Source organism: Tetranychus urticae, chromosome 2 (assembly GCF_039701765.1).
Source record: "Tetranychus urticae isolate SD_2017Ah chromosome 2, NJAU_TeUrti_SD_1.0, whole genome shotgun sequence".
NCBI lineage: Eukaryota > Metazoa > Arthropoda > Arachnida > Trombidiformes > Tetranychidae > Tetranychus > Tetranychus urticae.
The window spans coordinates 6,529,786-6,549,467 of NC_142959.1; the positions used below are offsets into that span (position 1 = coordinate 6,529,786).

The 19,682-nt window shown below is 30.3% G+C and overlaps 1 protein-coding gene and 1 long non-coding RNA gene across 2 annotated transcripts; one reads left to right on the top strand and one right to left on the bottom strand.

Annotated features, from left to right (window-relative positions):
* Positions 1 to 26: 26 nt before the first annotated feature.
* On the bottom strand, positions 27 to 886 carry LOC112539275 (uncharacterized). The gene is made up of 3 exons (XR_016198655.1): positions 745 to 886; positions 555 to 674; positions 27 to 484 (listed from the first exon to the last, which is right to left on the bottom strand). It is a non-coding gene; the product is annotated as an uncharacterized LOC112539275 (long non-coding RNA).
* Positions 887 to 1,489: 603 nt separating this feature from the next.
* Positions 1,490 to 18,863, top strand: Gat (sodium- and chloride-dependent GABA transporter). Its single transcript, XM_015933820.3, has 11 exons — positions 1,490 to 3,166; positions 4,459 to 4,590; positions 4,704 to 5,107; positions 10,233 to 10,367; positions 10,953 to 11,056; positions 11,270 to 11,394; positions 12,420 to 12,532; positions 12,954 to 13,085; positions 14,786 to 14,888; positions 15,383 to 15,651; positions 16,379 to 18,863. Exons 1-11 carry the CDS (start codon positions 2,896 to 2,898, stop codon positions 16,478 to 16,480), a joined length of 1,890 nt encoding a protein of 629 aa, XP_015789306.1. The 5' UTR covers positions 1,490 to 2,895; the 3' UTR covers positions 16,481 to 18,863.
* Positions 18,864 to 19,682: the final 819 nt, after the last annotated feature.

Genomic DNA, 19,682 nt, shown 5'->3' on the forward strand with positions numbered 1-19,682 from the left:
AACTTTACTCAAATTGTTTCTTCACCTTTTCATTTTTCAAACTATAATTTAATTTAATTCAATTTTCACTATTATTTCATTTTTTGTAAACGGTTCGTATGCCGTACTTGTCAGTGCACTCCGAGTGTGGCTGCTCAGGTTCATAATTACGAGTGCATCCGTTTGGGATTAGCGGTGAAATCAAATAAAATTTAAATGGTTTTACCCAAAATGATGAATGCAGTTGAAGTTCATTAAAGTTAACCCCAAATAACTTGATCATTGGTTACATTTCATTTTCCAAACCAATAGCACAATAGACTAATTCCCGAATCATCCTAAATGATGATAAACTGGTTTAACGGTGGAGCTTCTCAATAAGCCTGCTTTACCCAGGATCAAGACCAATGGTTATCAACATTGAAATCTGCAAACCATTTCCCACCTTTTCTGATGCTAATGATATATGCAATACTTCCAAGTAATTTATATAAAACCAGAATACCTGTGAAATCGATAAATCATAAAAGGAACCATCAAGTAATCTTCAACTCAAGGAAAATCAAAATTTCTACTTTTGTATTCAACTTGTACTTCTCTTTTTTAGTGTTGTCCTTTCCATCTTTTCACCATTTTCAATTGATTCCATTTCTATTCTCAAAATTCTCATTGACTCGAAATGTACAATACAAACACTAAAGTATTATAATAAGTTGTAACGATGAGAAAAAAAAGATGAAAATAAAATATTTGGAAATGACTTACAAGAGAAATTATAATAATATAATAATAGATTGCAATTTATCTTTTCCATTCCTTTTCGCGATCAGCATTCACATCAATTCAGACTTCTATATTTATTTACATCATCACCATAGTTTTCATTGGATTAATTATCAATCTAAATTGTTCAGCAATCGTCATATCCATATTAAATGATTAATCTAGTCATATCCTTTGATGTACTTATACCAATCCATTTATGCATTTTTATGCTATTCAAATCAGTTATACCATTTGTTTATAACATTCAAAAGGGTGAAACCTAAAAAGGTAAAGCAAAAGAAATCAAAACGAAAAATTAACCAAAAAAAACTAGAAAACAGTGAAAACGCGAAAATAAAACCAGAAATTGAAAAGATGAAACCAGAAAAAGCCAGGAGTTAACATCAAACGTTTAAACAGTAAAATGAAAAGGGAATAGACTTAATAATTAACCTAAGTCACAATTAAAAGAGTTATAAGCAGATAATAAACAATATATTTGATAAAATACAATCAAAATGAGCAATTGAAACCAATTTAAATCATAAAACGTGAACAATCAAAAAAAAACAATTTACTTTTTGTATACAAAATGCAAGGCTCGATGTTACTTGCTTATTTCAAGGGTTTCTCTTGCGACCAATCAGAGCAAGGTTATTACGCAGGCGGGAAAAATGAAGTTCACTTTTTTCCTTGCAAATAATATTATGCAAAGATGCGCAAGTCGACATTTCGTTTCATTTTCAGCCTCATCTTTTCATCTTCTCTCATCCCTTCGATTCCACTTTCTTTCCTCTCTTTCTCTTCTCCATCTTCATCATCATTATTCTTACTTTTCCTCTCTCAACCTTGCTCACACTTTTAGCCCTCTTTGGAACCAACCTCAAAACCTTACATTTATCTCGTTCACTGTAAGCCCAATTTCATCTTTCCTCTCTTTCCATCCCTTTCGTTGACTCTCTCTCTCTCTCTTCTCTTTCATCCTTATCCTCATCTTCTTTTTGTCATCCATACCATCATCGTCATCTTCTTCGTGATTCCCGGATTTCATTTTAACTTTCATCTCACTTTTAATGCTCAGTCATTTTATTTTGTAAAAATTGTCAACAGGAGACAAGAAAGGAAAAAGATAACCACTGTCTCAATCATCATCATAATCATCATCATCTTTCTTACTCCCAGCAAAGCCACACAAACATATCTCTCTCTCTCTCCGTTATCATCTCTTACATCATCTTACTTCTTGTTTTAACCCAGTGATTATTTCATTTGTAAAAATTGTTTCGCTTTTTCTGTCTTTTCATATAAGCTTATTTTTCTTTGCTAATCAATCCATTTTTCTCACCCCATACACTTTCTTAGTCATTCCTTAAAATATGTGTTAACCAACGGTTATGTGTTTCTTTTAAAAACAAAGCAAAATTTTGAGCAAGTGTATTTATTTAAAGCAATTTGCTGATTACCCATCATATGTTAATCATCAGTGCTTTCCCTGTTGTAAAATATTCAGCCTGAAAACACCAAAAGTAAAAGTGGTTTTAATCACAAGACAACAATAACAGAAGGAGAGAAAAATCTAAAAGCTAAAAATCTTCTGACAAAACCAAACATAATCTTTAAACGCTCAAAATCTATCATCTGTCTTCCAGTTTAGTCTTTCATCAACCATAGTTTCTATCAATTAACCAACCATAATCATTATCTGCCTCATTGTGGACCACATCGTTTGGTTAAAATTACATCTCAAAAATTGATACAACCCTTTGCATCAACATCTAAGTGAGATTCCAATCACCATCAAAGTTATACTCTTACTCAATATTTTTGTGTGTTGTGTTTGCAACCTATTATAATATAATTATTAATCATTGTACCTCAATAAGATAAAAGTTGCCTTGTTTCTAAATCCAATAAACATTGGCAATCTTTAATCAATCCAGTAAAAATCAAAATTATAACATCAACATATCATCATTAGTTTATACGTAATGGCCTGTTGAAAGGGTTCTCGCAATAGGAAAACTCTGGAAGTAAAGGATATTAGCCAGTTAATCAAACAAATCACAGTCTTCCAACTGCAACAAAAAATTCGATTGAATACTTCTTCAGCTTAACCGTCAAAATTTGAATCATCAACATCAACCTTACACTATGACTGATAAAGTGGAAATGAATAGCTTTTCTCGCCCTGGTTCTGGTGGAGGTGGTAATAATTCGGGTTCAGGTAGTCGTCCGGCTCGGGCCAATGGTGGAGCGCAAAATAGTAATTTGGTGCCTACAGAGGTAAAATTATTGAGTGAAGAGACTGATGAGCGTGGACAGTGGTCAGGAAAGCTTGATTTCTTAATGTCGTGTATTGGTTACGCCATTGGTCTCGGAAATGTTTGGAGATTTCCTTACCTTTGTTATAAGAATGGAGGAGGTAAATACCCATTTTCACCCAATCAAACCCAGTCAACACCAGTTAACTAATAATTCATTCAATTCTTAACCATTTCTTCCCCTAGATTGGTAAAGCATTTAAGCTTTAGGTTTATTAAGGATACATCTTTTAGATTTGATACAAATTTTCCAGAGTTGATTAATGGAAAGATTTTAACAATAATTTGATAACCATCAATACGAGGGTTAAATTGTTTCGGTAAATGATTTGCCAATAATTGTAGTCACCATTAAGATTGAAGACTTCAAGAAATTAGTTTCTCTGTCTGGTTGAAAAGTCTGAATCAACTTCAAGGCTAGATGCATGGGTTAACATGTTACCTGATTTTTGAAAATTCAATAGCTGATTACCTTGCAATCATCAGACCCACTGTGTGGGTGAACAAATTTGAGGTTTGATTCTCCTAGCAATCAAGGTTTTGAATTACTCTTTAAATGATCTTTATTGTGAGATCGCATTCAAGGTTGTCTTGATTTCACTGGACAATTTAGTCCAGTGAAATATCAACGTTTAAATTTCCAATTCTTGTAAACTTGAGCTTGATCGATCCGATTGTTTACAAAATTTGATAATCTTCCAATTTTTTGCTTTAATTAACGCAATTCTTGGATGAAAGTCAAACTTTTGTTGAAAAATTAGCCGTCTAATGCATTACAGTGAAAGTTGTGTATAAAATTGAAACAATTGGCATTAAATTTTCATATTAAATAGCAACTATTAATCTTGTTGAAACTGTCAACAAAATTCAATTTAATGTTCATTATTGTGTTAATTTTAAACAAATTTGATCAAATTATATCTTATACAATATTATAATAGTTTTTAATGGGCTAAGATGATCAAATAACATGTCAATAAAATAATTGAATATACAATGTAATTGAATATATCCAGTGATACAGGCAAAGCAATACACTAATATATACCAATATTAATACTAATAATGGTAATAATAATCATTATTATAATAATATATTAATGTTAATAATAATTCAACAGTATAAGGAAGATATAAAAAAAGGTTATCAACTTACAGATTACAACAACAATCATGTTAACCTAAATTAACCTTGACTTCTCATCTGTATAACAGCAATCATTATGCCAATTACCTACTGGTTGTACATTTTAATGGTATTAGAGAGACAATCACAATTAGACTTAAATTGTAGTTATTACAAGCTTTACCAATCCTTGATTCCCAGCCTTGATGACAAACTCTGAGAGAATCCAATTTTTAATCAACGTTTTCTGTTCTTTTCCCCTTTCAGGTGCATTTCTAGTTCCATATTGTATTTGCCTGTTTTTAGCTGGAATCCCAGCATTTTTTTTGGAAATATCATTGGGACAGTTTCTTGGTATCGGAGGAATCGGTGTATGGCGAATCTGTCCAATATTCAAGGGTAATTATGAGAATGAATATGATTCATTGAAATTGAATTGTCATAACTTTCACTCCTTACTCTTGGATTTATCAATAATTTATTAATCTTTAATTTTTTTCTCCTCTTTTTAGGTGTTGGCTACGCTGCGGCTGTTATGGCCTTTTGGCTGAACACATTTTACATTGTTGTCTTGGCTTGGGCATTATATTATGCTTGGAGTTCCCTTGGATTGGATGTTCCTTGGCGGGATTGTAACAACCCCTGGAATACCAAAAGTTGTATCACTGATTCCGATCTTAAAATTAAATGGACAAACTGTAGATCCGATCCAATCACATTTCTCGATGATTGTCGACTTCTCAACACTTCAAATTATCGAAGTCCCGTCAAGGAATACTGGGAAAGACAAGTTCTCCAGGTAACATCGGGATTACATGATTTGGGTGAAATTCGCTGGCCACTGGCAGTTACACTTGCTGTATCATGGATTGTATGTTATTTTTGCATCTGGAAAGGAGTCAAATGGACTGGAAAGGTAAGATAATTGACTTTCCAATCAAAATCCAAGTTAACTTCAAAACCAAAAGCCTAAAAGTCTCCAAAATCAAAGCTACAAATTTATTTAAAGTAACCTTAAAACTCAAGTGTCAATCAATGATTACTGCTGTCCAAGTTGAGTAGCATTTTCTTTACCTTCAACATTCAGCTTTTACCGGTTCTCCTGAAAATTAAATATTTACCAAAGTTTGATTATATCATGATAAATACATCAAGTCTAGAATTGTAAAGTGGCTTGGCTTTTTCACTTGGTCAGTATTGTGATTAAGATGATGAAGATAAGTCCACCTTTTATACACCTTTCTTGGTTCATCTTTTTACCTTCACTATTATCATCTTTACTTTTTTAACCTCATCTTGAAGTTGACAAAAGATGATGTTGATTGTATTATTATTGATTCAATCACAAAATAATTGTATTTAATTTGTTTCTTCCTTCCTTCTTCATTTTATCATAATCTTCTCTCATCTTATTTTCCCATTAATTTCACCTTTTCAACCACATTTTGCTTAATCAGTTAATCATTTCAAAATTTAATTATTTCAAATAACTTCACTTTGCAAACATTTGAAGTACAGTTAAACCTTTTCAAGTGCAAACTTGCCTAGTCCATCAATGAAAGCAAAATTAATAATAATTTAATTTAAAATTGTAAATCTCAAGATTCAATCTTGAATCAAATGAAATAGTTTCAATCAACAAAAAAAGCACATTTAACTTGCTGATTCAGTTGAAGTGGAAGTGTTTGTAAGTTGATTGAACGCAGATGAAAGCATTTGAAAAGTGTTGCTGTTTTTGCAAAATGCTAACAAAACCTAAATATTGAACAAATCAATAGTTAATTTAATTTCTTTACAATGGCAAAGAGAGGGATGAAAAAAATTTGCTGAAAAGTTGATCAAAATTATGGTTAACTAAGGTACAATGGAAAGTAAGGAAAAACAAAAAGATTTTACAATTGATTGAAAGTAAATTATAATATGAAAACAAAACTCACTTTTCAACTAATCAATATCTAGCCCTTTTCATTTCCATGCCAAGTAAATGAATTTTTTAAAACTTTGATCATCATTACCATGATCATCATCATTATCATCCGCATCCTCATACTCTGTTATTGGACTTTGAAAATAATACAAAGTCAAATCATCCTTTTCTCTCACCGTTTACCCATAATTGTGTCTCAATTTGTAAGCTGAGAGCTTTTTTTTCAGCGAAGCATCATATTTGCTCTCTCCTTTTTTCATCCTCATCATCTCTCATCTATTTGCTTCCTTCATCCTCTCTCTCTCATCCTCTCTTCTTTGCTCTCTTTTCATCTGACGATCAATAAATTGTAGACACTCTTTAACTAGCCTGATGCAAGTAGCATCCAAGGTAAAATAGCGAAGCAGCAAAAAGCATATCCAAATGAAAATCCATTTCCAATTAATTGTAACACTTTACCTTTACATATTTTGATTTTTGTACCAAAATCATTTTCACCTTTTGTTCATTATCAGAATCAATCGTCAAAAATGATTGATAAACATGCAAATATCCAACATTGAACATGATTCCAGGATCAGCTGTGATGCTTGAAAAGCTCAACCTCTAAAGATAAATCAACATTTTTCAATTGCAATTACTCTCAGCATTACAATATTAAGATTAGGAAAATTTAATTAAACAACTGAATTGCTATTATTAATAAATCTCAACAGCAAAGTTGAATTATATTTAAATTTTGCTTTTGGATTCATTAATCTGTTTCCCAGTGTACTTGGTTTGTTGGGTGAAAAATGAATTGAACATTATTTATTCCTGTGGTTTCCAATTGTTCAATTGTTTTTCATTTCCCACTATTTGTTAAAATTTGTTTGTTTGCCTATTTTTGTTTGTTACTTCAATACTTTCCTTGTCAATTTGTATTCGAAGAGGGAAACAAACAAATAACATGAACAGCAACAACAAACAAAAATCGATTCTCAAAATGGAATGAAAATCTCTAGATATTCATGGAAAGGTTGACTTGATCAGAAAAGGATGATGATGATGATGATGATGAGGAAAAAGCAAGAAGAAATCATTGATTGGGATTGCTCATGGAGAAGTTATTCAATTTCATTCTCTACCGAGCAATCTGATCACTATCAAGATATTCACTTTTTTTTATTATTCTTATATCTTTTCAATTCTCAATTCTCACTCCCTGTTATCATTACCTATTTTCCTGTATTATCTGTGTTTGTCATTATTCACAAATGGAGTGCAAAAACAGGCCAACGATTATTTGTTTATTTGCTCAACTCCTTTTCATTTGTAACCTAAATTTAGGTTTTAATGAAAATTGCCTTACAATAGACCAGTAATTACTGATCTATTGTAATTAATAGTGTTTTTTGCTCATTCTGATTTAAACTCATTTGTTTGCTTCTCATGATGATTACTTGTGTTTTTTTCCTCTCCAAGCTCTGAACCTTTTCTCAATCTTGAGTAAACTTTGAGATAACATTTCAACTCTTAGGCCTAGAAGCACAATCTTTACCTTAGTCACTTTTGGTGATTAAAATTAACGGTCAATGTTATCCTGACTGATGATTATCCTCACAACATTTTACTTTCAAGATAATTCTAACCTGTAAATTGATATCCATTGTAAATTCAGTTAAAAAATTCAAGAGTTATAATTGATGATATCTAGTTACTCAGAAGGTATTATGCTACTCATGTTAGCTTGTACTTTAAACTAAACCAAAATGTTGAACCAGGAAAAAAAAGAGCCAACAACATTTTAATCATTTAAATAACAATTTTTAATAATCCTCATCAAGGTATAATCATTAATCATTTGCCATTTTGGTTGTCACAACAATCGAGTCACAATCAAACTCTCAATCAGTTTAACCCAAATATTGAAAGAGGCAAGGAAACATTTTCTGGTTTCTGCTTAACCTTAACCATAACCATAATGATAACCAGATTTTTGCATCGACAGTTAATAGTTTTAAACTTGAACTGTTAATCAATTGTTGGTTAATTTTTCATTTAATCAATAAGTTGATCTGAAAAAGGTTGAAAAGAAGTCAAAATAATAGGTAAATAATTGAAAATGGTTACCTCGTTTTGGGTTACCATTAAAACCAGAAAATGGTTAACCAGATAATAGAGAAAAAAGCTTATTTTCTCAACTTTCTTTGTCTTACTTTGCTCTTTTATCATCATCATCTTCATCCATTTCCTTGCCATGAACATCTTTTCAATCCATTCCATTCCCCAGATTGAATCCATGTTAGCTTGAGATATTAGAGGCAAAACTCTTGACTATTATCAGTGCATTCAATGTAATCGATTTCCGTTCTGGTTTCATTTGATTCTTACTTTCTTTTTGCCCTGATTATTGTTACAATTTAACAATGTTTTCATCAACATAATCATCATTATTATCATTGTTGGTAAAATAATAAGAATGACGAAAATGAAGATAATATGTTTGGTGAAAAATGGTAATGTTCATCATTTGAAAGTTCACTTTTGTTTCACTCAATCTGTTTTGTAAAGGGTGAAAATTGGTGCAACACAAGTTCATTTACATTGTACATTATCTGGTAATTTTATCAAACAACGATGAGTCAACTTGAAATGATACTCCATTTGAACCAGTTAATATTGAGTTGACCAGAAAAAAAAACTGAGAACCCAAAGTGAACCAGATAAGGTAAATTGTAATTCAATAAGGTTCCTATTATGAGTTTATATCAAAGGTAACAGTTAACTCTAAGTTTGATGAATTATCAGCTAACAGAGATGATGAAGATGATCAGTGAAAGATGACAGAAGAGGGAATAAAGGAGAGAGAAAAAAATAATAAAAGGTGTTCATGGTAAAGTGAGATAGTCCAATTGACTTACAATAGCTGCAGTAAATCAAAATGTTTCAATATAAATCATGGTTATTCCGTCAAGGAAAAGTTAATTTGCTGTATAAAATAATTTCATATCAAATTGGGTTCAATTGCAACCAATTGAGCTTGATCTTGACCAATTTGGTTAATTTTATTTCTCACTGGACAATATTTCCAATTTCACTGTTGCTTATTAAATTACAATTAACTTCAATTCACTGAATTGTCAAGCTTTGTATTCTTAGCTAAAAACCAATGTTAAAATGCTGAAGACATTAACTCACTATTTTATCCTGGGATTTGTTTTTGCATTTGATTTAAATGTTGAAGTCTATTGAATAATTTGAAAAACTGTGATTTAATTGATGCTTAAACACGATGATCAAGCATCTTTATCATATTAATGACTATTAATTGATTACTTGTAAATATTGTAACCAATTTGTAAACTTTAAATCAACATGGAATCGAATGGTTTTCAATTCATTTTTACTTCTTTTATGTCTCGGTTGTTTGCTTGAGGGAAATGATTTATTAATGGATCTATCTGCTAATAAAAAAAGTTCAGATATAATGATGCAGATGATGAAAATGGTGATGGGAAAAGGATGAGGCTGACCTAAATTCAGGTTACAAATAAATGAAGTGAAAGTTATATTTCAAGTCCATTTGAGTTTAAATCTAGCAAAAAACACCAGTAAAAGTGTATCAGTAAATGATGTAACTCAAAGTATTGTAAAGAGAGATCGTATTTTCATTTAATCAGATTTTCAAATCTCGATTTGTTCATAATTCAAAATTAGTTCAATGAAATTTAAAAAGTGTGTGTAATAGCTAGAAATGGCTAAAAATAAATTTGCTCTCTATCAATGTATCGACTGACTTTGGTGTCAAGCTTCAAGTTGAAAAGGAGCGAAAATTTTGATTCGTAAGAGTTCAACTCTTTTATGCAGCCATTTTGTTTGCTTTTTTCAATCTCAACCGTTTTTAACCTTTTTTATTGTAATCATTGATTGACAATCAATGATTGTCACTGAATCTTCGATATTTTTATGAAAATTTAATCAATTGTTGTGTTAATTTTATTTGCTTGGTGTATAAAATTGAGGTATACTAATAAATATGGAGTAAATTTTTTGGTTTTGAGTCAATTTGTTGCAATGTATTGTTCAATGTATCGACTAACCTTTCATTTGTTTTTCATTTTTCATTTTCTAGGTTGTTTATTTCACCGCTTTATTTCCATATGTACTTTTGATTATTTTATTGATTCGTGGTGTTACCTTACCTGGAGCTGGTGATGGTATCTTGTATTATTTGAGACCTAAAATAGATAGAATAACAGAATCAGATGTAAGTATTTCTTTTTTTTTATACTTTTATCATTACATTCTATCTATCCTTTTTGGTGAGAAGGTAAATATTATAAGAATAAAGATGATTATGATGAAGGCAAAATCAACTTTATTTTTACATCAACTCAATTAAGGTTGTCGCAACCAGAAGTCAAGTTAACAAGGCTCATGTAACTATCATGATTCAATGTTTTTGTCTGACTTTTTCTTCCCTTCTTGATACTGGTTTACATAAAAAATCATCAACTCTGTCAATCAAATCGTATTTTTCATCGTTACCTTGACTTGGTTAACTTGTCATTCAATGAATACAAACAAAATGAGATTTTCTTCATCTTCTTTTTTTCCCTTATTTTCTTCTTAATAATAACTCTACTTTTCCCATTTCCTTAAAGTTCCCATTGAGTAACCAAACAAACTAACTTGATAGGCTTTAATATTGACAGTTTCATTCCATTCAAGCTAACATTTCAAATAACATTGATATTCTTATATTTACTTTCTTGCCATTCATTTTTCATTCAACATAAACTTTTCATTGCTAATTGTTTCACTATTTAATGCTCTCATTTTTTTCAATTAGGTATGGATTGATGCAGCAACCCAAATATTTTTCTCATATGGTCTTGGTTTAGGAGCTCTTATAGCTTTAGGAAGTTACAATAAATACAATAACAATGTTCAAAGGTAAGTTGATGCACAGGTAATTGAGAGCATCTCTTGAATTGTTGAATTTTTGCAGTTCAAGTTCAACAAATCAATAAATGTTACCTTTTACTACGGAAGGATTGAAAAAATTATAAGATAGGATTGATCAGAGTTTACTCAAACTAGCGATCAATCTTTCTTAATGTTAATAGAAACAAAATCAACTAATTTTGCATTTTTCTCTTACTACAGGGACGCATTGATTATATCATGTATCAACAGTGGAACCTCAATATTTGCTGGATTCGTGATATTTAGCATAATCGGATTCATGGCTCATGAACAGAATAGACCTATTGATGAAGTTGCAACATCAGGTAGATGAGCACTTTAACGAGTGGTTAATTTATTATCATCTTTATTTTTATTATTCCTGACCAACAAGACCTAAAAAAGTGTGCTGTGGAGTGAAAAGGCTCAGGACAATATTAGCCTCTAAACAATATTTATCAGCTTTTTAACATTATTTACTTTAATGTTTACTTACTTTTACAAAAATACTGAATGTTTCGGATAAAACTGTCCATTGGTCTATGCCTTTTAGACTTTTTTGTTGTTTTCTGGTTCAAAATGGTTTCATCCTTAAAGTCAATTGATAACACATTTCTTAATATACTAGTTACGGTAGCACAAAAAAAAGTAAAAGCAACGGTTCACTTACTGACTTTCATCATTATCATCATCATCATCATCCTCTTCTTTCTCAACAAAAAGCATCTCTCGGTGAAAAAACGATCAAAAGCAAATCATCTATTGTTTCAGTTTAGGCAACTTTATCATTATAAATGTGCTATTTATCGTTACACTTTTTTTTACTTTCAACTCAAAACCTTTTTTACTCTATCATCCTCTCATCCTTTCATCTTCATCTCCATTTCATCCTCATCATTCATTCTTTTTTATCGATCTATCACCAAACCAAAACCTTTTCATTCTTTCCTTTTCTCCCTACTATTGTAAAATATTGTAACTTTGTTGTGATAAAAATTCTTATCGAACTTTAAATTCTTCAGATTACTTTGCTTTACATTTACAAGCTCATGTATTCAGAATTCCGAGTTTCATCTTAAAAATTAGGCAATTTCACAAAACATGAAACAGCTTAACTATTTTCATATAACAATACAAAATTTGCCTTCATTGAGTTTGCAAATTATGCATTTTAAATTTACTAATTTAACCAATGGGTTAGCATGAAGACATTGACTTGAAGATTTTCTCATTTTTTCATCCAACATCTTAACTAACCTTATTTGATGAAAGCAAGATGATTTCATTTCATTTCAAATTTTCATCATTTTCATTCTCAAACTAATTCTGTTTTCTTCTCTCATCTCTACAGGCTCAGGACTTGCTTTCTTGGCATATCCATCAGCAACTCTTCATCTTCCAATCTCACCTTTATGGTCTGTCCTCTTTTTTGTTATGATTCTTATGTTAGGTTTGGACAGTCAAGTAAGTATCATTTTACTAGACTCAATGGAATTTCATGATGAAAAAAATTTTGTGAGATTTCATAACCAAATGAAAAATGAACTTGTTAGTTGACAGTTGTCCAGTGAATGACTTTGATATCTACATTTATTTGATAAAAATTGATTTTACAACAATCTCTGAAAGAAACAGTAAATTTTACAACAACAAAATATTATGACCTTTTTGTCTTTATCAAATTTTGACAAGACAAAATGTCAATTCTTGAAAAGCTTTGGTATCAATCAAAAAAACCCAATCCAAGTTTAATATTGTCAAATTGAACTAACAAAATAGGTTATTTAATTTCAATTTAAATCACTTGGATTTACTTCATCAATTTCCTCTTTTTCATTCATTCATTTACTAATATGTCATATTTGTCTCATCTCATCTCATCCAGTTCTGTACGATGGAAGGTTTCGTCACTGCCGTTGTCGATGAATGGCCATCTGTATTGAGAAAACATAAAGAAGCCTTTATCGCATTTATCTGTCTTATATCTTATATTATTGGATTTTTTTTTGTCGTCCAGGTAAGATTTTCATTCCCTGTTCGATAACCCGACTTAAAGCGAGCTAATCATGAAAAATTACCATTCATTGGAAAAGAAACAAGAACCAGAAATCATATTTAATTATTGGATCATTATTTAGCAATTTTCGTAAATGCTGCTATTATTGGCGTTTCAGATATTGATATTGATAAATAATAGGGAAAAATATTTATCATCCAAATGGTCAAAACATTTGGATAAACTGGTTTCACTCTAATATGAATTATAGCATATTCTGAAGATGATTGATTGATTAACTCTGAGTATTGATAATTTAATGTTATTGTTGTAAATAGTACAAATGTAATTGGTAAAACGATCCAACTGCTTAAGGTTATGTTGAACAATCATTTAGTTGTGTTTTTTTTCTTGAAAGATAAATTTTCCTTTTCATCTTTCCTTTCAATGCAAAAATACTCATGCAAATTGTATTCAAAAATTTCGAACCCAGCGTATGAAAAATATTCAGAGAATTTGTCTTCCCCTGAACAACAACATGATGAAGAAGAAAACAGATTTTATTGAAAAAAAGAGCAAAAAGCTTGAGCCAAACAAAGCTAAATGCTTAGTTACCCTTGGAATGATGTTAACCATGAATAATGTCTCATGATATTCCCTGTTATTTTGCCTGCACAAAAATATCTTAAAAAGACCTTTAATATGCAAAAAGGCAATCTACCTTTACGGTAAAAAGGTAGATTCACCTCAATTTTCATCATGAAATCCTTCATCATCTTTTACTCTGTATATTTTCATCACTTTTATTCTCATTCTGTCATCATCAAAAATTTTAATCATCATTACCATTCCCAAAATTTAGGCTTTTTATTTCCCTATTTGCTTCCCTTTCTCACACAATAACTCATAACATGATATTTACAAAATCAGTTACCATAAGTTTTTTTCTTCTCTCCACTTGAAGATTTCCATTCTTGTGAATATTATGATTCACTTTTTGCTTTGTTCAACCTTAAATTGTTAACTTAATCATTCAATGGTTCATTTGGTATTGCTGTTAACTTATCCAATTGATGCAAAAAAAAATTTCACTCCAAACCACTCATTATTGCTTACTAAGCATAATAACATTCCTAGCAAAATAATAACCATGTAAACAACTTTTTAACCCTGAAAGCTTTTTTTCCCTCTGAAAATGAACGCATTTGATTTATCGAGACTTTTTATTTCACTGAATTATACTTGAAATCTGTTGTTATTGAAAAATGAATTTAGCTGAATTTACAAATCAATCAAGTGTCTGTTAATACCAACAAATGTACACAACATTTTCCTTGATTGCACTCCATCAAATGCCAATTGACTTTATCTTTTAACCTCTTCTTCAATAGATTGTTCAATTTACAAATAACTATTTACTTGTTAATGTTGATGATGTTCAATGTAAATCCAACACTCTAAATGTTCAATGAATAATCAGCAACATTATTACCAAGAGATTAAGATGAAGTGTTCATGATGAAATATGGAACGATAAACAAAATCTTCTTACGTGATTCTTTTCATTCTAATTGTGAAAACCACTTTCAATATCAATATTCATAAGCTTTTGTGCTTATAATTGAACAATTTGCTTGATCTGTACAATGAATGGAAAGCTTCTAGAAAGGTTATACAATTGTTAATCATTATCATTAAAACTACAATTATTTTACTTACAGGGTGGCGTTTATTGGTTTGAACTTTTTAATTACTATGCATCCAGTGGCTTTGCACTGTTATTCCTTGTTTTTTGTGAAGTTATTTCAATAGGTTGGAGTTACGGTAAGTTTAATTAATCATTAGGCACAACGTTTTTTTTAATATTACGCTGTGCTTTTTTTTATCCTTTAATCTTGGGCAATAATAAATTATGGAAACATTTAATCATTTATATAACTTGTAATAGCAAATTTCCATGTTAATCAGTCTTTCAGGGTTGGTCGGAGGTAGAACAAAAATCAATCAAACAAAATTGTAATCAAACAGTCAATGAAGTTAGATCTTATGTTTCAATTATTTGCCACAATAACTCTTTGAGCAAACATCATTTCCTCATCAACTGTCCTTTCATTGTGATTACATCTCTGTTAGTTTTACCATCTTTTCATGATATAATAATTTATATAAATTTTACGAGTTGAGTTTACTTGTGATTTGAAATGTTATCCACTTTATTAATGCCATTGATTTTTTTCAACAATTTTTTAACAATCTTTTGTTTCTCTTTTTCTTTCATGTTCAAATCTGGATTGATTGCAAATTGGCTCAATTTTCAGGGGTAAATCGATATTACGACAATTTAAGAGATATGATGGGTTATGAGCCTAGTATATGGTGGAAAATATCTTGGACAGTAACCACTCCAATCATCTGTGTCGGAATATTCATTTATAGCCTTATGAAATACAAACCATTGACATACATGGATTATGTTTACCCATGGTGGGGTCAACTGATTGGTTGGCTTCTTGCTTTATCATCCATGTTATGTGTACCTGGTTATGCTATTTACATTTATTGGGTAACACCAGGAACAACGCAAGAGGTAACAAGAACAGTTGAACTCGGCATCATTTTTTGTATAGAAAGAAAAAAATGACGACACAATTGTACACTTGAAAAAAAAGTCAGGTTCAACGAAGAAAAGCTACGAAGAAAAAAAAACTGAACGCTTAAGAAGGAGAAGGAAAAGTAGACAAAATAGATGTATTGAAAGTTGCAATGGTAACAGTAAGAGAAGATGTAGTTTGAAGGGATTGGAGGAGGAGAAGGAGGAAGATGAAAAGGAAGATGTGGAGAAAGAGAAGATGAAGATGAAGGTAATGAAAGAAGTAACTTTGTAAATGGGGTTTTCGTTGATTTTGATCGTGAAAAGCAACTGATCGTTGGCATAATAATAAATATAATAATAATAATAATAATATTGAGATCATAAGCAATCCCAGTCTAAAGCTGCATAACCTTAACAATTTGTTCCCTTTTTCATCTTCATCATCCTCTTTTTTCTCACAGTTTCTTTCAAATTTATCTTTTCTCCTTTCTTCATCTTCTTTATTGATTTGGATGTTGTTGATGCGCAGCATCTTTCCTTTGAGCTTGAATTTTTACTCTGGGAAGGAAACGGAATGAGGTTGAATATCGATCTTGAGCTATTAACTATTTTTCTTCAGCTTTTCTTCTTCTTTCTCTTTCTTCTATTTTGTTTACTTTCTTTGCTCTCTTATTTTATTCCTTCATCTCATTCATTTTTTTTCTCTATCTTTTTGTTACAGAAACTGAAGAAACTATTTCGACCTGATATACCTGAAATAACAGAGGAAATAAGACGGCGAGTGTTAAAGGAACAAGGAGTCACAACCATGACCTCTGTCTAAGGATGATTATCCAATGATTAGATTAATTGTCATCTTTTTCTTCCTATTTTTCATCATTTCTCATCTTGAAGCCCCGAAAAATCATCGTTGTCATTGCCATCATCATCATCCTGGACATCATAAACATCATGTTTACAATTGAAAGCAACAGTCAAAAGCAGCAACTGTGTTGTTCTTACAATTAACTTCCACTATAATTATTACATATTACCATTATTATTATGGTTATTATTAATATATTTAACGCTACTCAGAAATCAGGAATCTCCAGCAAGGATGAAATCTATCTTAGAATGATTTGAACCAATCAAAAATATTAAATTAACCACTAAAGTAGATCAACTCAATCAAGGATTGAGTAAGAAAACAAAAGGAATGCTCATTGCATTCAATGTAGATTCCTTTTCTTACCTTTACTTTCTTGGAGAAAGTAAAGTTCAGACAAAAAAAATATTAAGGTACAAGAATCTCATAGTTTACCTTGAAAATTTGATTAATTGACTAATCAACCTGGTCAAGTCTTTCAACAATTACAACAAATGATAATAACATTGCCATTATCATCATCATCATCACCACCATCCATCGTCATCTTCATCAATTAACAAGTTTCAACTACATCTCTATTGCCAACATAATCAAGTCTTTCATGATTAAACTACAACTGATCAGTTATATCTGATCAATTTAAACTTGCAATGCAAAAACAATTCACTAGTGACAAAACAATCGTAATTAACATTTGATATTATCCACACACAATGGCCAAAGTCTTTCAATGGAAATATTAATTTAACGCAAACGTAAACAAAGGAATCAAGCGAAGTAATCAACAATTTGCCGGAACAATAATCAACCATCAATGATCAATTGCCAGATGTCTTTCAACAATTAATCAACTTCATTGATACAAAACAAAATTGTAAAAACCCATTCTATTTTTCGAGGTTGTCAAAGACCAGAAAAAGGGATAAAATGCGTTTAAAATCAAATCAACCCAGCAATCTATGTAATGATGAGACTAAGAAGTCTTTGAATTAATTTCAACTTAATTGATAATTGATTTTTAAGGTTCAATAGAAAAACAAAAGAATGGTTTAAATCAATTAATTGAGTTAGTTACAAACTCGTCTGTAATTAATTGATATGACCAGAAACCGCGACAAAGATCAATAAGGACGATATCCAAAAGATGATAAACTGTAATAATCAAATGAGTAGATAGTTGATAGTAATTGTTTTAATTAATTTCTTAAGTTTGACAAACAATTGTAATATATTTATCACTATTAATTGTTGATTTACCTTTGTAAATCAGCTCAGTCTGTTTAGGATGCCTTTAATTGTCTCCATCTCATCACAATCTCATTTTAATTCACATTCACTCTCAATTCACAATTAACTCGTAGTTAACTTGAGCAAAAGAAGAAAAAAAACGATAAAAAAACTCCTAAATATCCAAGTTGAGATTCTTGGACAATCAATTCAAATTAATTCTTAACTTCTTTATTCGTCTTATCATTTCATTTTTAATGTAAAATTGGATTGGATGGATGAGAATCTCAATTGTAATTACAGTTTTCAAAATTAAGCTAATCCACTTCAATCCAATATCAACTTAAATGGTTAATAGTTAATTTGATTCCCTAACCTTTTAGAAATGACTTTTCTCTCTTTTTTCATTTGATATTGATTGAAAGGTTAAACCAACTTAATTTTGGAAACTTTATATATATATAAATTAATTATTACAGAGAGAACTTTATAATTAGTTCTGATAATTGATTTTTAATTGATCAACAATGAGAAGAAAGAAAAAAATTGATTTTAGAGTAAATTTGATTGAAATAAGAAATGAGATAAACAAATGAAAATGCAAATGAAACAAATTGTTAGATTTCTCTTTAGCATGTCAACTCTAATCAGTGACAATTAATCTGTGTAATGATTTAATTCTTGTTTCAAAACGTCTATTAATTTACTCTTTAATCATATTTTTTTTGTTCATTTCAATTAACAATTATTTTGTACACCATAATTTGATATCAGTTTGTAATTGTTTTCATTTTAACCATTTATTGCTTAGATTTCCATTTGTTAAACCCAACAACTCAAGTCGAGTATAACAATGTTACTGAGTCTTTCAACCAAATTAATCAAACTGTTCAACTGAATTAAGACCATTCCAAATGTGAGTCTTTCAAAGGTTCATCAATTACCAAATTAAAAGCAAAAAGCCATAATTAATAGTGTTCTCATCTTCTGTGTTAATTACTTAAACTAATCATTTCGCAAAGATTGAGTGACTATCTCAGAGTAAATTGTCTTCTTTTAAGTCTTGATCAAGATGATAATGAATAAAGTAAAAATTTACCAAACACAACATTTTACGAATAAATTTAATCGCACAATTTAATGCAATCACCTTCCTTTGCTTGATTTTTTTACAAATATATTTCAAGTGATTTCCCCTTTGCGTTAGTTTTTTATTTACCTTTTGATTTAGTGTTTTGTGTTTTAGGATTGTTGATAGACTCAATTAATTGATTCTATTAAACAAAGTGACTTGTCCGGCAAACCAAATGGCAATAAAGAAGCTCTTGGACCTCAAACTAAACCCATGATAAATGATAAAAGAAATCAATCCGAGCAAACTGATGGGACAAACAATAGTGATCTTTATTCCACTCTATCTAATCTATTCAATTGTCTCTGCACACAACATGGTATCTAAGGATCTATTATTAATATTTCCATAGAAGGTATTGGACGTTTTGAAATTAAGAGTAAACCTACTGATAAAAACCTCAAGAATGGCCATAAGCCGGATCAATCTCATTTGGCTATTATGGTGGAAAAATCAATTCAAAATGACTCTGAACAATCAAGGATAACCCATTTTCATAGGCAATGCAATAAATACTGTATATTAACTGTAATGATGAAAGAAAATAGTATTCAAACGGATTTTATCTGTGATAATAATGAAAAACCAGCTTCTTGCAAAGATCAGAGTCATGCAAATGCTGATACAATAGGACCCGAGCAAGATAAGCCACATGTCGATGGAATATCAAAAGAACATCATGATGGCTTAGGTGACATTGAAGTTTCTCATGAACGCATCTCTTACCTTTAGAAAAGGTGAAGCAACAGAAGTTCAGTCTTCCTATTCTATTAATAATCTAATAAATTCGATCCA

What these genes read in the sequence shown, in the direction of transcription:
- Gat (XM_015933820.3), top strand. Translation starts at nt 2,896, where the DNA reads ATGACTGATAAAGTGGAAATGAATAGCTTTTCTCGCCCTGGTTCTGGT. An exon ending in TTCAATAGGTTGGAGTTACG is followed by an intron (nt 14,889 to 15,382) that starts GTAAGTTTAATT and finishes CTCAATTTTCAG; the next exon opens with GGGTAAATCGATATTACGAC. An exon ending in CACCAGGAACAACGCAAGAG is followed by an intron (nt 15,652 to 16,378) that starts GTAACAAGAACA and finishes TTTTTGTTACAG; the next exon opens with AAACTGAAGAAACTATTTCG.